The 17,731-nt window shown below is 39.6% G+C and overlaps 1 protein-coding gene across 2 annotated transcripts in view; it reads left to right on the top strand.

Moving 5' to 3' along the window:
- Window positions 1-14,211, top strand: part of exd3 (exonuclease 3'-5' domain containing 3) — a 46,428-nt gene extending 32,217 nt beyond the window's left edge. The window contains exons 20-22 of one of the 2 annotated variants that reach the window (XM_041970895.1): window positions 12,316-12,382; window positions 12,624-12,735; window positions 12,935-14,211. In XM_041970895.1, coding sequence (XP_041826829.1) covers window positions 12,316-12,382; window positions 12,624-12,735; window positions 12,935-12,950 — 195 coding nt within the window. In that variant the 3' untranslated portion in view covers window positions 12,951-14,211. Of the gene's footprint in view, window positions 1-12,315; window positions 12,383-12,623 lie in introns of both variants that reach the window. The other variant, XM_041970894.1, reaches the window with a different exon arrangement.
- The last annotated feature ends 3,520 nt before the right edge of the window (window positions 14,212-17,731 follow it).

Raw genomic sequence — 17,731 nt, 5'->3', positions numbered from 1 at the left:
GTATTTGTTTGGTATAGCCGTATCAGAGATGAAATGTCGGGAAGGCAACGCGTACCGTGGCTCCATGTGTTCCATTAATCGTCTAAACCCAACATTTTCCACAACGGAAATGGGCTGGTCATCCAGCAAAATGAATTCAGTCACTTTCTCTGTGATCATCTTAGCTTTGTTGCTCTCTGATGCAAGTTTCTCTCACCTCTGTAATGTTTCCTGCAGCGTTTGTTGTTGTGACGCACTCTTTTTTTTTTTTGCACTGGTTGTCTGAGTAAATTCTTCAAACTCCTTTCCGTGGTGCTTACGTAAATGTTTTATCAAGTTCGAAGTGTTGAAATTGGCTTTGCTACTCCCACCCCTGGAAACACTCATTCTGCACAGGTTGCAATCTGCTGTTTTGCTTCCCGCATCAGGAAGCTTAAAGTAGGTCCACGCTGCTGACATTGCAAGAGCGCTAGCTAGGTGCTACCTATGATGCGTTACCTACTCGTCACGTGACAGGTACTGCGGCCTGCTCGCCCACCAGCCCGTCTTTCCGGGTTTAGCGAAACAAAGTTAGGCCAAATGAATCGGATCGGACATATTAAATTTTTGTTGTCAGATATCCGATCCTAGCATTTTGTACAGTATCGGTCCGATACCGATGCTGAATATCGAATCGGCTCATCCCTACTTCCTGGGCCCTATTTAGAGGGGTCTCTGTTCAGGACATCTGTGCGGCGGCGAGTTGGTCCTCGCCTCTCACCTTTGTCCGTTTCTATATGCTGGACGTCTTCGCTCCGTGCGTGGCACGTGCAGTTTTGCTGTCCTGACCGGATCTGAGTTCTTTTCCCGGTGGGTTAGTGGACGCTAGATAAGCTTGTCTGCCAATACGGGAGCTACCACATCCCATAGTGAGACATCAAGCGGAATATTACGAAAGAGAACTTTAGGTTATTTACATAACCCCGGTTCTCTGAGTAATATGAGCGAGATGTCTCACCCGACAACCCCTCTTGCTGGGGCGAGTGAGAAGGGGTGCTTATCTTGAATGAGTTTGTCCGTCCGCATGAGCTATTTAAGGCAGATGGCACTACGTGATGCAGACGGATACGATCACACGTTCATCAGCCAATCAGGGTTGGCGTAATGAGATTAATACTTCTGAGGGCTGCAGAGAGGCTTGCATCCCCATAGTGAGACATCTCGCTCATATTACTCAGAGAACCGGGGTTATGTAAATAACCTAAAGCTATGCCGTCTGCGGGGTTTGTATGCATTCTCTGTGAGGACCACAGGGGTCATCTATGGAACAAATACAAGTAAATACCAAACACTGTATGACCAGTTTTGGTAAATTGGCCTTCTGTGATTCAGGAGGCAGTCAATAGGAAGGTCAGTAGTTTGATCCTCAGCCCCTCTTAATGTCAAAGCATGTGTGAGCAACTCCCTGATCCCCAGGTTGGCTTCACTGTGCTCAGTTAGAATGCGTATGTGATTGGAAAGATAATGCATTGTGAAACACTTTGTAGAGCAGTGTAGGACGCTGTGGTAGTTTTATATAGTCACACAGGAGTAGGGGTATTGAGGGTAGGGGTAGTTTTGTATGATAATATCAGGAAACCATCTAAAGTTTTACAGGAATCACTGTAAAATGAAAGTCAGCCATTTGCAGTTCATGATATTAGCCTTTTTTTTTTTTTTTTTGTAATAAGGCTTAGCTAAATTTGGACTCAACCAATGTTTAAAAAAAGTCAAAAGAATGGTCATGTCTTCCAAAAAAAAAAAAAAATAATAATTGTGCTCTGCCAAAAATTTCACTTGTAACTTCACTCACCAAAGCTTAAGTTTTGCATTGCTGGGTAGTAATCTTTGCATCATTATTCATGATTGCCAATCATTTAATTTATCTTATTCATTCACTGGACAGAATACTTGTGCATGTGGGCTTTCAGAGGTGTGTGGTTGTGGGTGTCATTGGGTGTGTGATGGTGTAATATTACTGTGCTGTTTGGGTGTGGGTGTTTGTGGTTAGGGTGTAGTCTTTTTTTTGTCTGGGACACTATCTAGTAACTGTAGAACAGTTTTAAAGTGTTTATGTGTGTGAGAAGATGAAGTGACAGCATGTCTCACTGAGTGGAATCAAAGCCACATATCTGTTAATTAACTAATATCACAGTTCAAGCCACCCCGCATCCCCTTTGTTGCTGGTGGAAACCAGAGGTGAGCAGAGTGCCTGAGTACCTGTCTGTCTGAATGATCCCATGGACCTCCTACGCACACACTCGCACACAAATACACTCTCACAGGCCTCCTTGGACACGGGGAGCCCTTTCTTTCTTTCTTTCCCTCCATTTTCCTGCTGTCTATTTTGGTCAACTGGTGGCCCGTTCCCACAGTGCTGCTGTTCCCATGGTTATCGCTGCGGAGATAGCGAATGGGGGTTGGGGTGGCGATGGTGGGCTTGACAGAGCGGGAGAGACAGCGTTGCTCTGTTCGAAGAGATAGGGGGCTATGTGGCTGTAGAGGAGGCGGGAGTGACGCTGGGTGGGGTTTGGTTGGAGGGGGGTTGTGGATGAAGGGTGTGGGATTGTGTGTGTGTGGGTGTGTGTGTGTGTGTGTGTGTGTGTGTGTGTGTGTGTGTGTGTGTGTGTGTGTGTAAGATGTATTGCTCCCATCAACATCACAGGTGCCTTATGAAGATTTAGCCAATATCTGTTTGAGATTTAATTGAATTAGGTAGGATTGTTATGGTTTCAATATCCTTTATGTTGTCAGTGGAAGAGATTGATTTTATTCATAAGTAGCAATTGGTCTTTTAGATGTGTAAGGTACAACTTGCAGACATTTTTAATATTGCTATAATTTGTTTATACACATATGTTTAACCCGGATTAAGACTTTTTTATTGTAGATGCCACTTCCTGTGATTGAGAACTGAGGTGTGGTGCAAAAACTGAGGTGGCAAAGGAAGTGGAGAGGAGGGGTAGGAACTGCAAGCTGGTGAGGAGGGTGAAGGCCAGCGAGAGGAGAAAGCAAGCGAGCTTGGGGCGGGGGGAGCAGTGCAGGGCTCAGAAAGAGCGACGGATTCAGTTCCCACACTTCTAATTACTGTGTCACTGGAGACTGAAAGGGGACTGCCCCTGGCCCTAGGGAATTTGCTGGGGCCGGTCGCAGAGAGGGTGCACTGGTGGAGGGAGGGCAGGGGACACAGTAGAGGAGGGGAGGAAGTAAAGGAAAGGGTAGAATTAAAGAGGCTGTATGACACAGGAACTCTTTCCATCGTCCTTTCTTTTGGTTGTACCTCGTTGCACTCACACTAGAGGTGAACCCCTTCACTGTGAGTCCTCCTCCCCCTCCCTCTTCCCAAACACCCCAACCTCTCACCTCCGACCCATTCCTCCTTAACCCCTCCTTACCCTCCTCCAATCTCAGTCCTCTTTCCCTTCAGTCTTTGTTCACCATCGTGTACTGCTTCCTTTTTAACCCCACACCCTCTTTCTTTTTTTTCTCTTTTTTTTACCCCTCCCCACCGTTCTGCTTTTTTTTAATGCCACATCTCCTGTTGACATGAGCAACGCTCTGAGAGACACTTTGAAGTTAGTTTGAGTTCATACAAACACAAACAGACACACACATACTGGTGCCTTATCCTGGATCATTATGGCCACTTAACCCTGAGCCCTTTTCCTCTTTTATATGCCTTTTATCTTCATCCCCCAATAGTCTGTCCACTGTGAGTTGTGTGTCCTGATAATAAATATGACCTCTCTGAGATGATATAGGCTATGGTTACATGATGTTTTTTAATTTGGGATCAATTATACTAATTAAATGATTTTGGAATGAAAATATTTTTCCTTTGCGTTCACATGGAAATAGTAACTCCGTATTGAGGTTTACATGGAAAACACGTTTAATTGCCTTTATTCAGTTCTGTTTAAGATCCGGGAGTTGGGAAGGGTTCGGATTGGACAGGTGTTTTACAAGGTAATTTTTAATCTTTTTAGAGAGGTTTTTTTTTTTTATTATTCTGAATTAAAAGAGAATTAAAACTCATGTAAACTGTGAGTGTCGATCTGTCTGTGAATGTCCACACACTGCTTTGGTTTAATAAGAGTTTGGAGCTTCACTGATGTTGCTATCTGGCTCAGCATCTCACACCTTAGTCGCATAGACTGATTAGTCCTTGTTGGTCACAATAAAATCATGCTAGAAGATTTGTTTCTATCCTCTGTTTTATCCCCCTTCTTTTTGTACAGGTTTTGATGAAAGATAAATGGTTTAAGTTATGGACCTTGGGTAGTCACTTATTTGTTTGAACAACATTATAAACAACGAATCTGGTAAATATTAAAGTTAAGGTCAAGATTATCACCCTTCCTAAGAACATTTCATTGTTTTAAAAGTACTTCTCAAACGTTGTTAGACAAAGCAAAGAATTTTCAACACAGCTTTTTTAGACATCTTAGTTTTATTTTGGATCCCTATATTTTTTTACTTTGCACACAGAAATAGATTATTGTACAAAAACTAACTGCGTCAAAATTATTAGTGTCATGGCAGTTGGTCGGTGGTCTTTAGACAAATCTCTCACTAGTTTTTTGTTATTTTGTTGGGTTTTTTTTTTGTTTCGTTTTCCGGAGTTTTTCCAAATCTTTCACTTCCTACCTCTGCCAGCCTTGTTCTGCACTATGTCTCTTTGAATTTCTTGATATTTCTCACTCTAGTTCTTGATACTTGGAAACACTGCTTTGTGAGCATCAACTATTTTTTTTTCTCAATTTTAAACTGATTTGTGTAACCCGTGACTAAAGTCTAAAGTTTCTTTTAAAATATATAAGGAATTTGTGGTTCTACTCTCTAACATTGACACCCTTTCTGTCAAAAAGCCATGTGAGAGAATCAGTTCCTCTCCATGCCTTTACAGCTCCTCAGGAGAGAACAGACAAGACCAGCAGCAGCCACCACTGTCAATATTTACAGTCCTGGATGAATCACTCTGCATTACAATAACATTCCCTGCATGCCTCCACATCAGGAAGAGATTAAAAAAAGTTAAAAAGGTGAAAAGGAAGGCTGGAAGGGTGAAATATGCACCAGTAATGATAAACCTCGAGCAAAAGAATCTGCTGGTGGCTCTCCCATGACGAGGCTGGATATATGCATGCTCACACAGATCTAGTTCACGTTGATAGGCTCAGTGGGTGGAATTTCAGTTTGAGTGTGTGGGTGTTGTGACAGTTTGAGAAGTGTTGCCGCTTGTCGAGGAAAGCTGTGGATGTTGTAACACTGGCTTAAATGCCTGCAGTAATGTATGTGAAAAAATAATTTTGTTTGTCGGTGAGACATGCTGTCACTATATGCATGGAAGAGCAGGATGGAAAAACATTTGGAGCACCAGGACTGTGTCAAAAAGACAAATGTCAGTTGACAGTTGAATGGATGCTCTGTTTGTGAGAACCAGTGGTATTCATTGCCCATATGACCACCACAGAACTCACACCATTTGTCTCAACAATTGTGCAACAATCAAAGAAAAGCAGGCAGAAACTAAATGTACTGTAAGCCATGAATACCAGAGGATGTCAGGAGAACATGACGGGAATTCGGTCAGGACTTTTTCTGCTGTTGCTTGTTCACACTTGCACTTCTCAGCAGGAGATTCTGTGGTGGATATGTGTTCTCACAACAGGAAATATTCTTGTGTGCTGCCTAGCTCCCCACCTATCCATAACTGTTGTTTTTGTGTTTACATTAATAATGCGTACCTTTTGGAGAAACAGTGGAATGACAAACGTATCAGCACACAGTCTTGCTTGATGTAACAGTTTCAGACAATAACTTGCTTTATTCGTACACTTCTCACCCATTTGCTAGAATTCTGGAGCACGTTATGTGTACTTTGGCATTCTCCTATACTGTCAGATTTCAGAGCTACTGTACAAGTATGAAAAAATGCTTTTTCTTTAGCAAGACTTTTTATTAAAAATGTTACACTTTCCATACTTTTACACTGAACCTTTAACAATTATTAAACAAATCTGTTTTCTTTGCAGAATGTCAGAAAATAATAAAAACACCCCCCATCATATTTTCCAAGTATAAAGGAACAATGTTTGCAAACTTGACTTTTCTATTTCAGCTACCTTGCAAAATAAAGAAAAACTAGAAATGCATTCATTTAAAGAGCCAAACCCATTAACTTAAGGATATTTTGACTTGGAAGGTTTATTTAATTGATAGATGTCAAATGCCATCATCATCTTAGGATGTTTGTTGTTGTTCTAGCTCTTAATTCTAACAAAGCAATAGAGACTGGCATATGATTTAAGCTAGCTTTTTAAGTTATAAAGGAGGTGATTTAATGTTGTTTAAAACTTCTGCACAGAGAGCAATAATATTTTAAACAGACATTTGAGTGAGACTGGCCTATCTGATGTCTCATGAAGAGGAAAAAAGGGATAATCCAGGAAGGCAGGAAAAAAAGAAAGGCTGAAGGTAAGAGACAGCCAGAAAGGGGATACACAGAGCTTCAGGAAAGACATAAAAGAGGGATGTCACAGGTTCAACTATAGACTGGCGGAGTGTTACAGGCTAAGGCTGAAGGTCGAGTGAAGAAAATAAAATGAAAACGGACTGTGCCCAGCCAAGGGAAAGCATTAGTGCTATTCCCGTCACGGCTAGACTGTTATCTACCAGACGTGAGACTATTATCTTCTTCATTACCCCTGTTAGTGAGCACCAGTAAATAGAGACTAAGGAGGTAAACAGGAGAAAGCCAGAGGGGGGACAAAATGGCTGAGTGCTAAAACAAAGTTAACAAGAAAAAAGATAGAAATGATTGTACAAGTGTTGAACAGAGTGAGGGAGAGACCAAACAATCAAAGGCAAAGATGTCAAATATGTCTAAACTGCAATAATAATCCTAGTGATGCTTCATCCTATTAAATACTTGAGGATTTTTACAACACCCAATGTAATATAATGACTATAAATCAGTATAAATTTATCATTTGTAATGATGTAACACAATCATACAGCATAGCAACTTTTTAACATCATACTTTGTGACATATCAATGAAATATGATCTGTATTTTTCTTTTAGCTTGCAAACCTAATAACAAAAATATACTGAAATTGACCTTTTAAGTTATTAAAACCCAGTAAAATAAAAGTTATCAGCTATTATTCGCTCTCTCTAGCCCAGGAGTCTGCAACGCTAAGGACAGAGACATTTTTACCGCCTGTCCTACCATATAAACATTGTTTAGAGCTGCAAAACCTATTTGACACTTTTAAAAAAAAACTTGGAATACACTAAACTGTTAACATTTTATTTCTATTTATGTGCCATGACAAAAGAAAATACAGAACCTGCTCACCATCAGAGTTTACAACAGCACAGTGTCGTCAACATGGCTTGGCAGTCAGTTTGCTGGCTTGTGATGTTTCTTGTCATTTTAATGGTTCTGTCCTCGACGTCTTGGCTGAGAGGGACATATCTCCAATTTTCTGGACAATTTTACGTTTGTGTTTTAAGTCCAAAAAAAGAACACCTTTCTTTGAAATATTCTCCATTTGGGAAGTTTGGGGTCTCTTTATCCAGTTCTTTTAAGTACTTTTGCATTGTTCAGCTTTCCACAGAAGTTCTGAAATTGCTTTTTAGTGTTTCCCCCAAGGTTTCCTCTAGGTAACTGACAAAGCAGACCCTGAAGAAGAGTGCTAGAATATAAAACAACTTGGTTTGGAAACTACTGTATCTGTCTTAACTGATTTCAGGGTTTATTGCATTTGCAGTGCCTTTTACTAACATCCATATTGTCTAAATCCAGAGCATATATGCTTAAGATTCAATAAACAACCAGATGGAGCATGATTGCCTAATCCTGTTATTCATATCCCTGGGAAAAGCAAGAATGACATATCATGACTCCTATAATTTGTGCTTCATGTAGATGAACTGAGTGGGAGAAAAAATGAGTCAGGGAAGGGTGTGCATTTGAGTGAGAGCTGTATGTCATGTGAGTTTTCACAACTCTTAAATGTGTCCCTGGTATCTGAGTGTATGCAAGTACATGTGCATGAGTGAGGTGTGTCAGAGGAAGGTGTGTGTGATCTCAAGCCCAGACAGGCTTTGCTGTGGTCCAAGTTCAGGTTGCTGTCAGGTGGTAGTGGTTAGTTAACAGAGCTTGTAATTACCTCAGACTGTCGAGCTGAGATACTGGCCAGATACCCTCAGGATAGTGTGGGAAAGTACACTTAGCAGGTCACAGCAGCATCTCCTTCATGTTCCTGCACCAGCTGAAAAGGACTCTTGGGCATAAAGATATCGCACACATGGAAAGAATTTACTTACAAAGAATTTACTTACATAATGTGCTGCATTTTAAGAGCCAATGATAAAAACAAGTAAAAACAGAAGTTTTACCTATCACAGTCATCAACTGTTGACTTAATACATGATGGCAGCTTTGAGAAATAAAACATTTCAGCTTGTAGTTTAATTTGCAGTTTTACTTTTATCAAATCTTTCCTTCTCATTACAAAACATACTGTGTTTGACTAAATAAACCTTTTTTTACATTATTACCATGTCTCAATTTAATTAAGTCCAAGTTCAGCAGATGATATAGTCTTGAACCTGGTTTTAATATTTAGTTTTCTGCATGGCCTGATGTAGAGAATGTGGCACATAAACAGTTTTTTCCATGAAGGTACAAGTTTGCTCAGTATGAAAAAGCAACGTCAGCATCGTCACTAGTGCCATTTTTATGAAAAGCGTCAGTGAATCTAAATGATTTTCCATTTAAAGATAGCAGAGCTTCCTAGAGTCAGAATGATGGGAGCAAACAAGAATTGAGTTTTTTTTTGTTTTTTTGGGGGGGGGCTTTCCTTGAGGGGAAACTGTAGATAAAAAAAAGACTTCTTTTATGTTTTAGACCGCAGCAACCTTGAGGTAGTGAAAGTAGTTTTAGCCTCTACTTGAACTTCACATAGAGACAGAGAAGAGGGCATTTTCAAAGGAAGTCGAGGTGCAGTTCATGCTCCCCTTTCACTCTTCTTCTCTCCGGTTCCCACGCTGCCCCTTACCTGACTTACCACAATTTGAATCAAATCACCAGTGTCTAATTGGCTGGTCTAATCATGTGACCTACATCGTCCCTAGAAGCACCGCCTCTTGAGATTGGTTCAGGATTTTCCCATGGGAGCTGCCTACAGAGAGAACTGCATTTGTGTGTGTGTTTGAGCATGTTAGGGGAAAAAATCCCCCCTCCCTCCCTTTCCTACCTCCTCTACACTATACCCATTCTTGCCTCTTTTTTCTGCCACCTCCATCCTTTGAAACTCAGTATTTTTAGATGGCCTTTGTTGTCAGGGCGAGGAGTCCCTCGATTGTTGCAATGTAGAGGATTTGCTGAAAAACCCCAAATGAACAAATAATAACACCATTTAGCAACCGCTTCAGTCATTAAAAAAGTTTAAATAGTTAAATATGTCATTATTTGATGATTTTAGGTCCACATTTGACTTTACATTCCTAGAAGTTTGGTGAGAAGGTTGACTTAAAGCCATTATTGATTTTTTTTTGGCTTGTTTGCATATTTTTTCTAAAGGGAAAAAAAGCCAGCGACCTCAGACTGGACCATGTGCATTAACCTTGTGAGTTGCTGACAGAAGAGACATGCACCTGGAAGACACATGTTTAAAAGACAATCAATACGATGTCAATGAGGAGTAGCTTGCAGGCATGATTTCTATTAAAAATGTCAAGGCAGCTGACCGACCTGCAGACTGCAGTGACTGCGGCCACATGTTGACTTCAAACGTGAGCTGATTTGTGCAGATATGCAAAAGTTTAACTTTTTGTCGTAGAAATGGTTTGACAGTTCTGTCAGTTTGGTTTTCTGAAGCTTTGGAGCTGGCAGCTGCACAGCTTTGTGTGTCTTATGTTCTCTGTGACAGCTGCATGCCTGGAAACTCCAAGACTTAGGTAGTGTTGCTGTATAAACAAACAGCAGCTGTTCACAAATATGTTTTATCTGCAGATCTATTCAAATTACCACAATGTTTGTTAATATTAGTGAAAATTGAAATAATTTCACTTTCTATTTAACTTATTTGTCAAAATAGATCTCTGTAGGCTTTTTTTAATTTGAAGTCATTGTGCTTTGGATAATCGGGAAATTATTCACATCCAAATTGCGTTTGTATGAGATGATGAGCATGTTTATGTGCCTGTCCGTGGCTTAGCCTTGAGAGTTCAGAGCAGGTTCTGGCATGCTCAGTTCTGGGAAACTTTGAGCAGAGTAAATAGCTCACTCTGTTTTCCTGGCCACCGCCACACTCGTATGCATGAACCATATGTACTCTCACAGTCTTTTGAGAGCTGTTGTATAGCTCATGCAAATTGTAAAATATTGGGTTTGAGTGAGACAGAATACAAAAGGAGAATAGAACATGTACTGAGGAAGAGATCAAGTTTTTTTTTCTCACAGACAAGACTCCTCCACTCTTTCTTTCTGCTTTCTCCTGTCCTGACCTCCGTTACCACAGAAGCAAACACTACTCTGAAAGTGCACATAGAAGAGCGGACTTGCTTTTGTGTTGAGTGGGTGTAGGCTCCTGATTTGCTCCAGATTTTTCCCAGGTAAAAAAAAAAAAAGGTAAAGAGTGACAAAGCTTAAGTGAGCTAGTCAAGGATCTTCATGTGAGTGTGGTTTGATTTACAGCCCACTTCTAAGTGGAATGCTGTTTGCTGGGTGGAGTTCAGGTGTGTTGACAAGGCTTTTAGCAGTGACATGCTGTCAGGATGGCTTAGAGACAAGTGTGTGTTCATGTTAGGGGCTGGCAAGCAAGAGGTCACTAATGTCCCACCAGGGAGACCTTTACCATGGAGGGGGACAGCACAGCATGGACGTGTGAACATTACTGAAGCGTAAATGCCGTCTTTACACGCACACTCACACCCCGATTAGATCTTTGCGTAACACTTACGCCCTTTCACACCAAATCAACAACCTGGGAAAAATCTCTGATTGCTATCGTTGGGAATGGTTCAACACATGTGAACAGGATCTGCAACCCTGCTTTAGCTCAGTTTAACACAACTCTGACACTTTTCATTCAGCAACAGGGGACCTTTGTGAAGTGAACTTTGCTTTCACTGCCAAGTCACTGGTAAACTTAGGAATATCTAGTGTGGTGAATTTCTGATTCTGTGTTTACATGTTTGTCTGGATCACCCTCAAAATTTAATCACTTGTTCCTCATACCTTTATTTCTGAAAATTTAATCCATACTGTGTGAGTTATGTTGCGAACAGACAAACCAATGCTGCATAACAGAACATAATAAAAACATGAACAGAAGCAGAAGAATGAATGCAGAATAAGCTTCAACAAATGAATGACTCAAATGGGGGAAAATGATCAGCTCTTTGTACTACTATAGGACCAAGTTAGGAGTAAACAGCTTTGACAAGCTGCTGACTACAAGACGGCCTGTTGTGGTGTTTTATAACGTTTTGGATATGCACGTGTCCTCAACCAGAGCTGCATCGATTCCAGAATGACACGACGTGCGTTCATTATTGAGCTGTCAACGTGCAATACAATAAATCAATATCAGCTGACATCCAGCACTCTGTTTCGTTACTTTAGCGTTATAAGATGCTTATTTTTTTCTAATTGTTTCACCTCAAATTGTTGATAAAAATATAAATACATTTTTTAAAAATTATTTTGTTATATTTAAGTTTTGTAAGCTAGTAGGTGTTTGATATTTTTTTATATGAAATACAAGCCCAAAGTAATCCCATGTGCTAATCAATTATGTATTTATTAAAGTTTTGTCTAGTTCCATATGATAAAGATTCAAAGTGATAAAATCTCACCTCTGTAAATGGTAGCTTTATAAATTTTTAAAAAAATTTTAATGCTGCGTGGAAGCGATGTCAGAATGACCCCCTCTGGCGGTTTTAGGGGTACTGGAAAGTTGGTGGTTCTAGTGTTAACAGAAAGTTATTGGCTCCAGACAGTGGTCTGGATCACCCCCAAAATCTAATCAGTTGTTACTCTTTTCCATTTCGGGGAATTCCTGAAAATTTCATCAAAATCCGTCCATAACTTTTTGAGTCATGTTACTTACTTATTTAAAGACAGACAGACAGAAACTTTAATTTCCGCCTTGGGGGAGATAATAAAATACCTGTTGTGTCTTGGCTCTTGTAACAAGTCGTTCTTTAGTCTCTTTTTCCTCTTTCTCCAGTTCTTTTTTAATGAAAGCTCTTTAGAACTCTTCTTTTTAACTGCTAAAGAGCATTTTTCTGTTTATTCAGGCATGTAACAGTGATCAGTATGTGGCAGTTCCCCAAGCAGACATGGTCAGGATGCTTAAAGAAAAAGGTTTGTCAATCACTTTTCTGTTAATGTAATGTCTCAGTTACCTACAAAATACTTGACTTTTTAAGAAATATATATCTTTTTAAGAAAAATTTATCTGCCATTCTTGACAATTTTTGGTTAACTAGTTTTCTCTTTCTTAAGAAAACCTCACAATAAGGACATTTTGACCTCATCACAATGGTTAATAACAGACTTTTTGCTTTTTAAGTATAAAGGTATTAAAATTTAGTTTTGTCCCCAGGATATTTGCAGGACCACAACATTTCTGACCACACTCTAGAGAGTTCCTGTCAACAGGAAGAGCAGAAGCTTGATGACATTCTGACCCCGGGTGTGACCCCTGAACCTCCCAGGTATGCCACTCAGTGTCGCTGGGCCTCCCTTGCAGGACTGGACCGTGACACACTGACCTTTCCCGGGGGGTCGCCCATTCAGCTGCACACCGTGCCCCCCGCACTGCTGCAGAGGATACCGCTGTTTTATGTCTGCACCAGATGTGGCAAGGTGTTCTGGGAAGGCTCTCACTTTGGGCGCGTCCTCTCCTTGTTTCAGGAGGTCCTACACATAACAGATGAGGACAGTGACTCAGCAGCAGTGGCTTTACAGCAGCACAGCACGACTGGCTGATCCAGAGCTGCTAATATTTACCTGACCTGAAATATGTTTTATTTCACTTAAGGTGGACAGCAAGTTTTTTCAACAGGAATTTCAACCATTTTGTTTGTTGTTGTTTACAAAAAGTTTTGTCTTTTTTTGCTTCTTATAAATTCCACATTGGTCCAAAGTCACAGAAAGCAAGAATTAACCCTTTCATCCTCTGACATGAGTGAATAAATGTTTATGCTTGGACAGGTCAACAACCTGACCACCAGTGTTGGAGCTCTGTTTACTTAAAAGATTACCAAAGTTAAATCACTCATTCAGTCAGACAAATGCCAGATTTAGTCTGTATACATGCTTTTAGAAGTTTTAAATTATTTAATTATAAACATTTAAGACTGTAAGAGTTCAGGTGTATTTTAATTTCAGTTGTCTAAGACAAGCCATGGTGTATCTACGTTTTTGTTCTATTTTATGTTAATTTTTTGTTAATTAAATTTTTGTGATTATACCAAAATTCACATTTGAGATGACAGTTTGGAAAGTATTCTTTGAATTGCAGTACGTTAATTTCTCAAGAACATTTTTCACTCAACAGCACTCTTATGTAGTGCATGCACCATCTTTATTGCATGGTGTGGCTCAAAGTTATTATTTTTATATATGTAGATATATATAAAGACAATTGTCCTTCCATTGTTGGTGCTTTTGACACTTTGCCTCAGTTGAGGTTCCAGTAAATTAATTTGTAGGAATTGATTGCAAAACACCGGGCATGGATTCTCCAGCCATGTGCATAATTCTGGTAAGCATGTGCATGAATTTATAACTCTATGAGAACATTTCAAACATCTCGTGTTCATTAGCTCTGCCAGAGGAAAACTCTGTGGTGTGTCATTTTTCCCACCTCTTTTTGTGACACTACCTTGAGAAACAGCTGATCCATCTTAAAGAGTTACTACATGCATTTGAAATTAAAGTAAAAGCTGATTCAAGCCATGCCACGCAACGGAGAAATAATAAATGTTCAATAACGTCTGTGGGAACATCTGTTGACAACTTTTCTGATGTCTTTTTATTATTATTTTACATGATTGTTGTGATTAACTGTAATCGCAAAACTTTTTTTAATTAATGTGGTCTACTGTTTATTTTCACTCTTTTTTAATACATTTATCTAATGTTAATTGTTTAACCACATGTGTAAACAAATACATTTTGCATTTGAATTCTGAGAGTGGTGCTCATTTTTTGTTTATGTCTCTAAATTCACAAAGCAGATATGAAAAGATTGAAGGTGGACAGATTGATGAGATCTTCTAAGCTTTCTGTCAGGTGTAACACTAGCATGGGGGTTTCCTACCTCCTGGCTGAGGAGTAGTTTGGTCTCACAGAACAAGCTGTCACATACCAACCGTATCCCCTTCACATTTTCTCATACCTTTACTTCCTCCGTTCACTAATTCCTACTCTGGACTTGTGTGATTGCAGAAAATGAGGTCACCCAAAAAGGGCTCAGAGATCTAACAGTAAAGGTTCTGCAATTAAAGATTTTCTGGTGTTTCCTGGAAAAGTATGCGGTAGGCTTTTTGTTGAATCAAAAGAAGGCTACACCCATAAAATGTAAGAATCCCTAATCATAACCAGATGTGCACTTGCCTTTATTGATCACATGCATCAAAAAAGCCGCAAGGATTTTCAAAGATGGGTCATACAGTGAATCACTGAGGTAAATTAGTTTTGAATGACTGAATCACAACAGCTGCAAGATGAACTTGGATCTTTTTCATGTCAAGAACCAGACAAGCAACACATCCCAATACCCCCCTTTTACATAACTGCACCAGCAATGCACAGGGATTTCTGGCATTAGAATACTACACCACCTCTAACACTGTTGCCAGAAGGACAGTAAAACCATCGTCAGCAATGATAAATAAATTACAACAGTGGATGTCTGATGCCGTGAGTTTTCATTACTTTGGTGCCAGGTCCAGCAGAGGTACTCTGACTTGTGATGCGAATAAATTTTGCATTCCAGTTGTGGACAAGAGATGCAGAGGATTACGTCTGTCCAGGTGTGACTTGTACATTGTCAGGCAGCGCATCCTGTTATGGCTTCTCACAGGTCTGAACCAGTTTGGGTTTTGTCCCCTTAAAATTCTTAGTTGAACAAACAAAGTAGCTTAGCTGTTCTATTGAACGACTAGAATCAGGATATGACTAATTGCTTGAGGTATATTTCTTTCCCTAAATCTTCTTTAAACCATGTAGACCTGAGGCACATTGAACAGGTGAACTGGAACATTCATAAGTTGCATCAGGCCTTGATGGGTTGATAACAATGACTTCTAAACTTCTAAATCCAAACAATTAAGTCAGGCTTAATCGTTTCTGATCATTTACTAAATATTTGTTAAATTAAAAAGTTTAAAATTATTTTTTTCCAAATAACCTTGATTCATATGCTTAAAGTAGTTAATAGCATGACTGAGAAAATGTGTATTTACATTTAAGAATATGTTCAAACAACTTTCTTTTTTGACTTGCACTATCAATATATTCTTCTGTACATTGTCCTTGGGTGTTTTGAAAGGCGCTTTTAAGATAAAATGTATTATTATTATTGTTGTTGTTGTTGTTGTTAAGTAAACAAAATCCAAACAAAAAAAATTTTTTTTTTAAATGGCAGCAAATTATCTCTTTAAATTAAGTTTTTTTTTCCAATTATACAAATATGTCATCTCTTGGTTATATATATATATATATATATATATATATATATATATATATATATAGAGAGAGAGAGAGAGAGAGAGAGAGAGAGAGAGATTAAAAACATAGGAGTTTATGGTTTTGCTAAAGGAATTGACACCAATGTCAATTAAAAAGTCTAATTCTAATAAAATGTCAAATTAAACTCTTAATTTCCAAAAATAAAAAACAAGCATTTCATACCATTCAAATTATTTGTTCAATTCCATAAAAAAATTAAATCTATTTAAACATTTGATAAATGTGGCATACAAGTCCTTGAACTTAAATTCAATTTAAACATTGGAAGAATAAACTTTAAGTCTTCACAAATTAGGTCTAAAGATGTGGGAAACAAGTTGATGATAAAGTAATTGCAGCAGCTTCTCTGTAGAGTTGTAGAAAAGGGTTCCAAGATCTGCAAACGAGAGCTGTGAGATGTCTAGTTGCTCCTTTTTTATTTAATACGTTTTTTTTTTTTTTGTTTTTTTTGCTTTCTACACTCGCCAAGTATTTTTTTAAATAAAGCAGACTGTATAATAGCTACAGTTACACTAAGCTTAAGTATTTTTATTAGTATGAATGAAGCATACACCCTATAGTTCCGAAACAGCCCATGTCTCGTCCTTATCCGGGTGGTCGCAGCCCTTGCAGAGCCTCTGCAGAGCACGAGCTCTACGCTGCAGCACCGTGTTATTTGATCCTTGCTCTTTCTTTGCTGGGAAGAAAAGCTCGCCTCTTTCCCACGCTCTGAGGACACGTGGTGCCCGGAATGAATTGGATTCAGAAGACCATCCCTCCTGGTTAAACGTCACACCTCTCTCTCTCTCTCTCTCTCTCTCTCTCTCTCTCTCTCTCTCTCTCCACACACCTTTCTGGCAGTGATGTAAAAACGCAATGTTTTCACAACCTTGCAATTTATAAAAAAAAAAAAAAAAATCAAGATATTCCTGACAGCTTTAATTCAGTTTTCCTTCTTGCATCGCTTTGGCAGAGCGTTTTCATATCTGGACCCTACTTCAACACGCATTCCAGGAAGGCAGAGAACGGGACGGGACGGGACGGGAGGCTCCTCCCGTCTTGTCTGGCCCCGGCTGCACCGGCCTCGGCGCCAAATCTCGATCTAGCGCATCGAGCTGCCCGGCTGTCCATCTGCAGGGCTGCACTCACGAGTTTTGGGTTCTCTTTCTGTTTGTCTGAAAGAAAGCAAATACTGTCAACACAGCGCTAGAAAAGATATAGCTGCATAAACAGAATCAAAATAGTAGCCTAATATCTAGGACACTTAATGAAGCATGACTTTCATGACTTGGAATTGTGGCTGCGATTAGTGTGTGCGTTTTTGCGCACGAGAATTGACAAAGTAGTGTGATAGTAACTGAACATGAGATTGAGAAAAGTGTGAAGTATTTTATCTCTTGTTAATCGAGTGTACCTTGGCTGCTTCCCAGGCACACATTACTAAAAAAGACACAAGAGTGGAGTGTATGAGTTGGGGAGGGTATTTGGAGAGAAACTCGTCCAGCGGAGAAACTTTTGGCTCTTGCAGTCTGTGCAAATGTTTTCCAAGTGTCCAGACGCGCTGCAGCTAAAGCTGTGATAGCGGACAGATGTTCCTGATTTTCCAGAAAATGTTCTGCACCATCCAGTAACCTATGACTAAAAAAAAGTTTTTAGTCAAAGAAAGTAACGTGAAGGATCATTATTATTATTTTTTTATCATTTAAGTTAATACGAATTAGAAGCAACAACTCTTTAAAACACACTCCAAGCACCTTGGAAAGCTCGCCGCAGTTCTGTCTCAGTTGTTTCTGTCCATTCATGTAAACCAGAAGGGAGTTTGGAGGTGGTGGTGGGGTGGGCTCGGGGTTGCAGGACCATCTGTTGAATGTTTGGAGTTGTCACGCTGCCGAGTGAATTTGGGAACCAATCAGATGCATTCCCCGTCGGACGCATGAGAACAATATATATGTTTATGTTGTTTATGTTTATTTA

This window comes from Melanotaenia boesemani, chromosome 19, assembly GCF_017639745.1.
Source record: "Melanotaenia boesemani isolate fMelBoe1 chromosome 19, fMelBoe1.pri, whole genome shotgun sequence".
NCBI lineage: Eukaryota > Metazoa > Chordata > Actinopteri > Atheriniformes > Melanotaeniidae > Melanotaenia > Melanotaenia boesemani.
The sequence above is the reverse complement of the archived record's forward strand: the minus strand, read 5'-3'. Positions and strand labels throughout refer to the sequence as shown.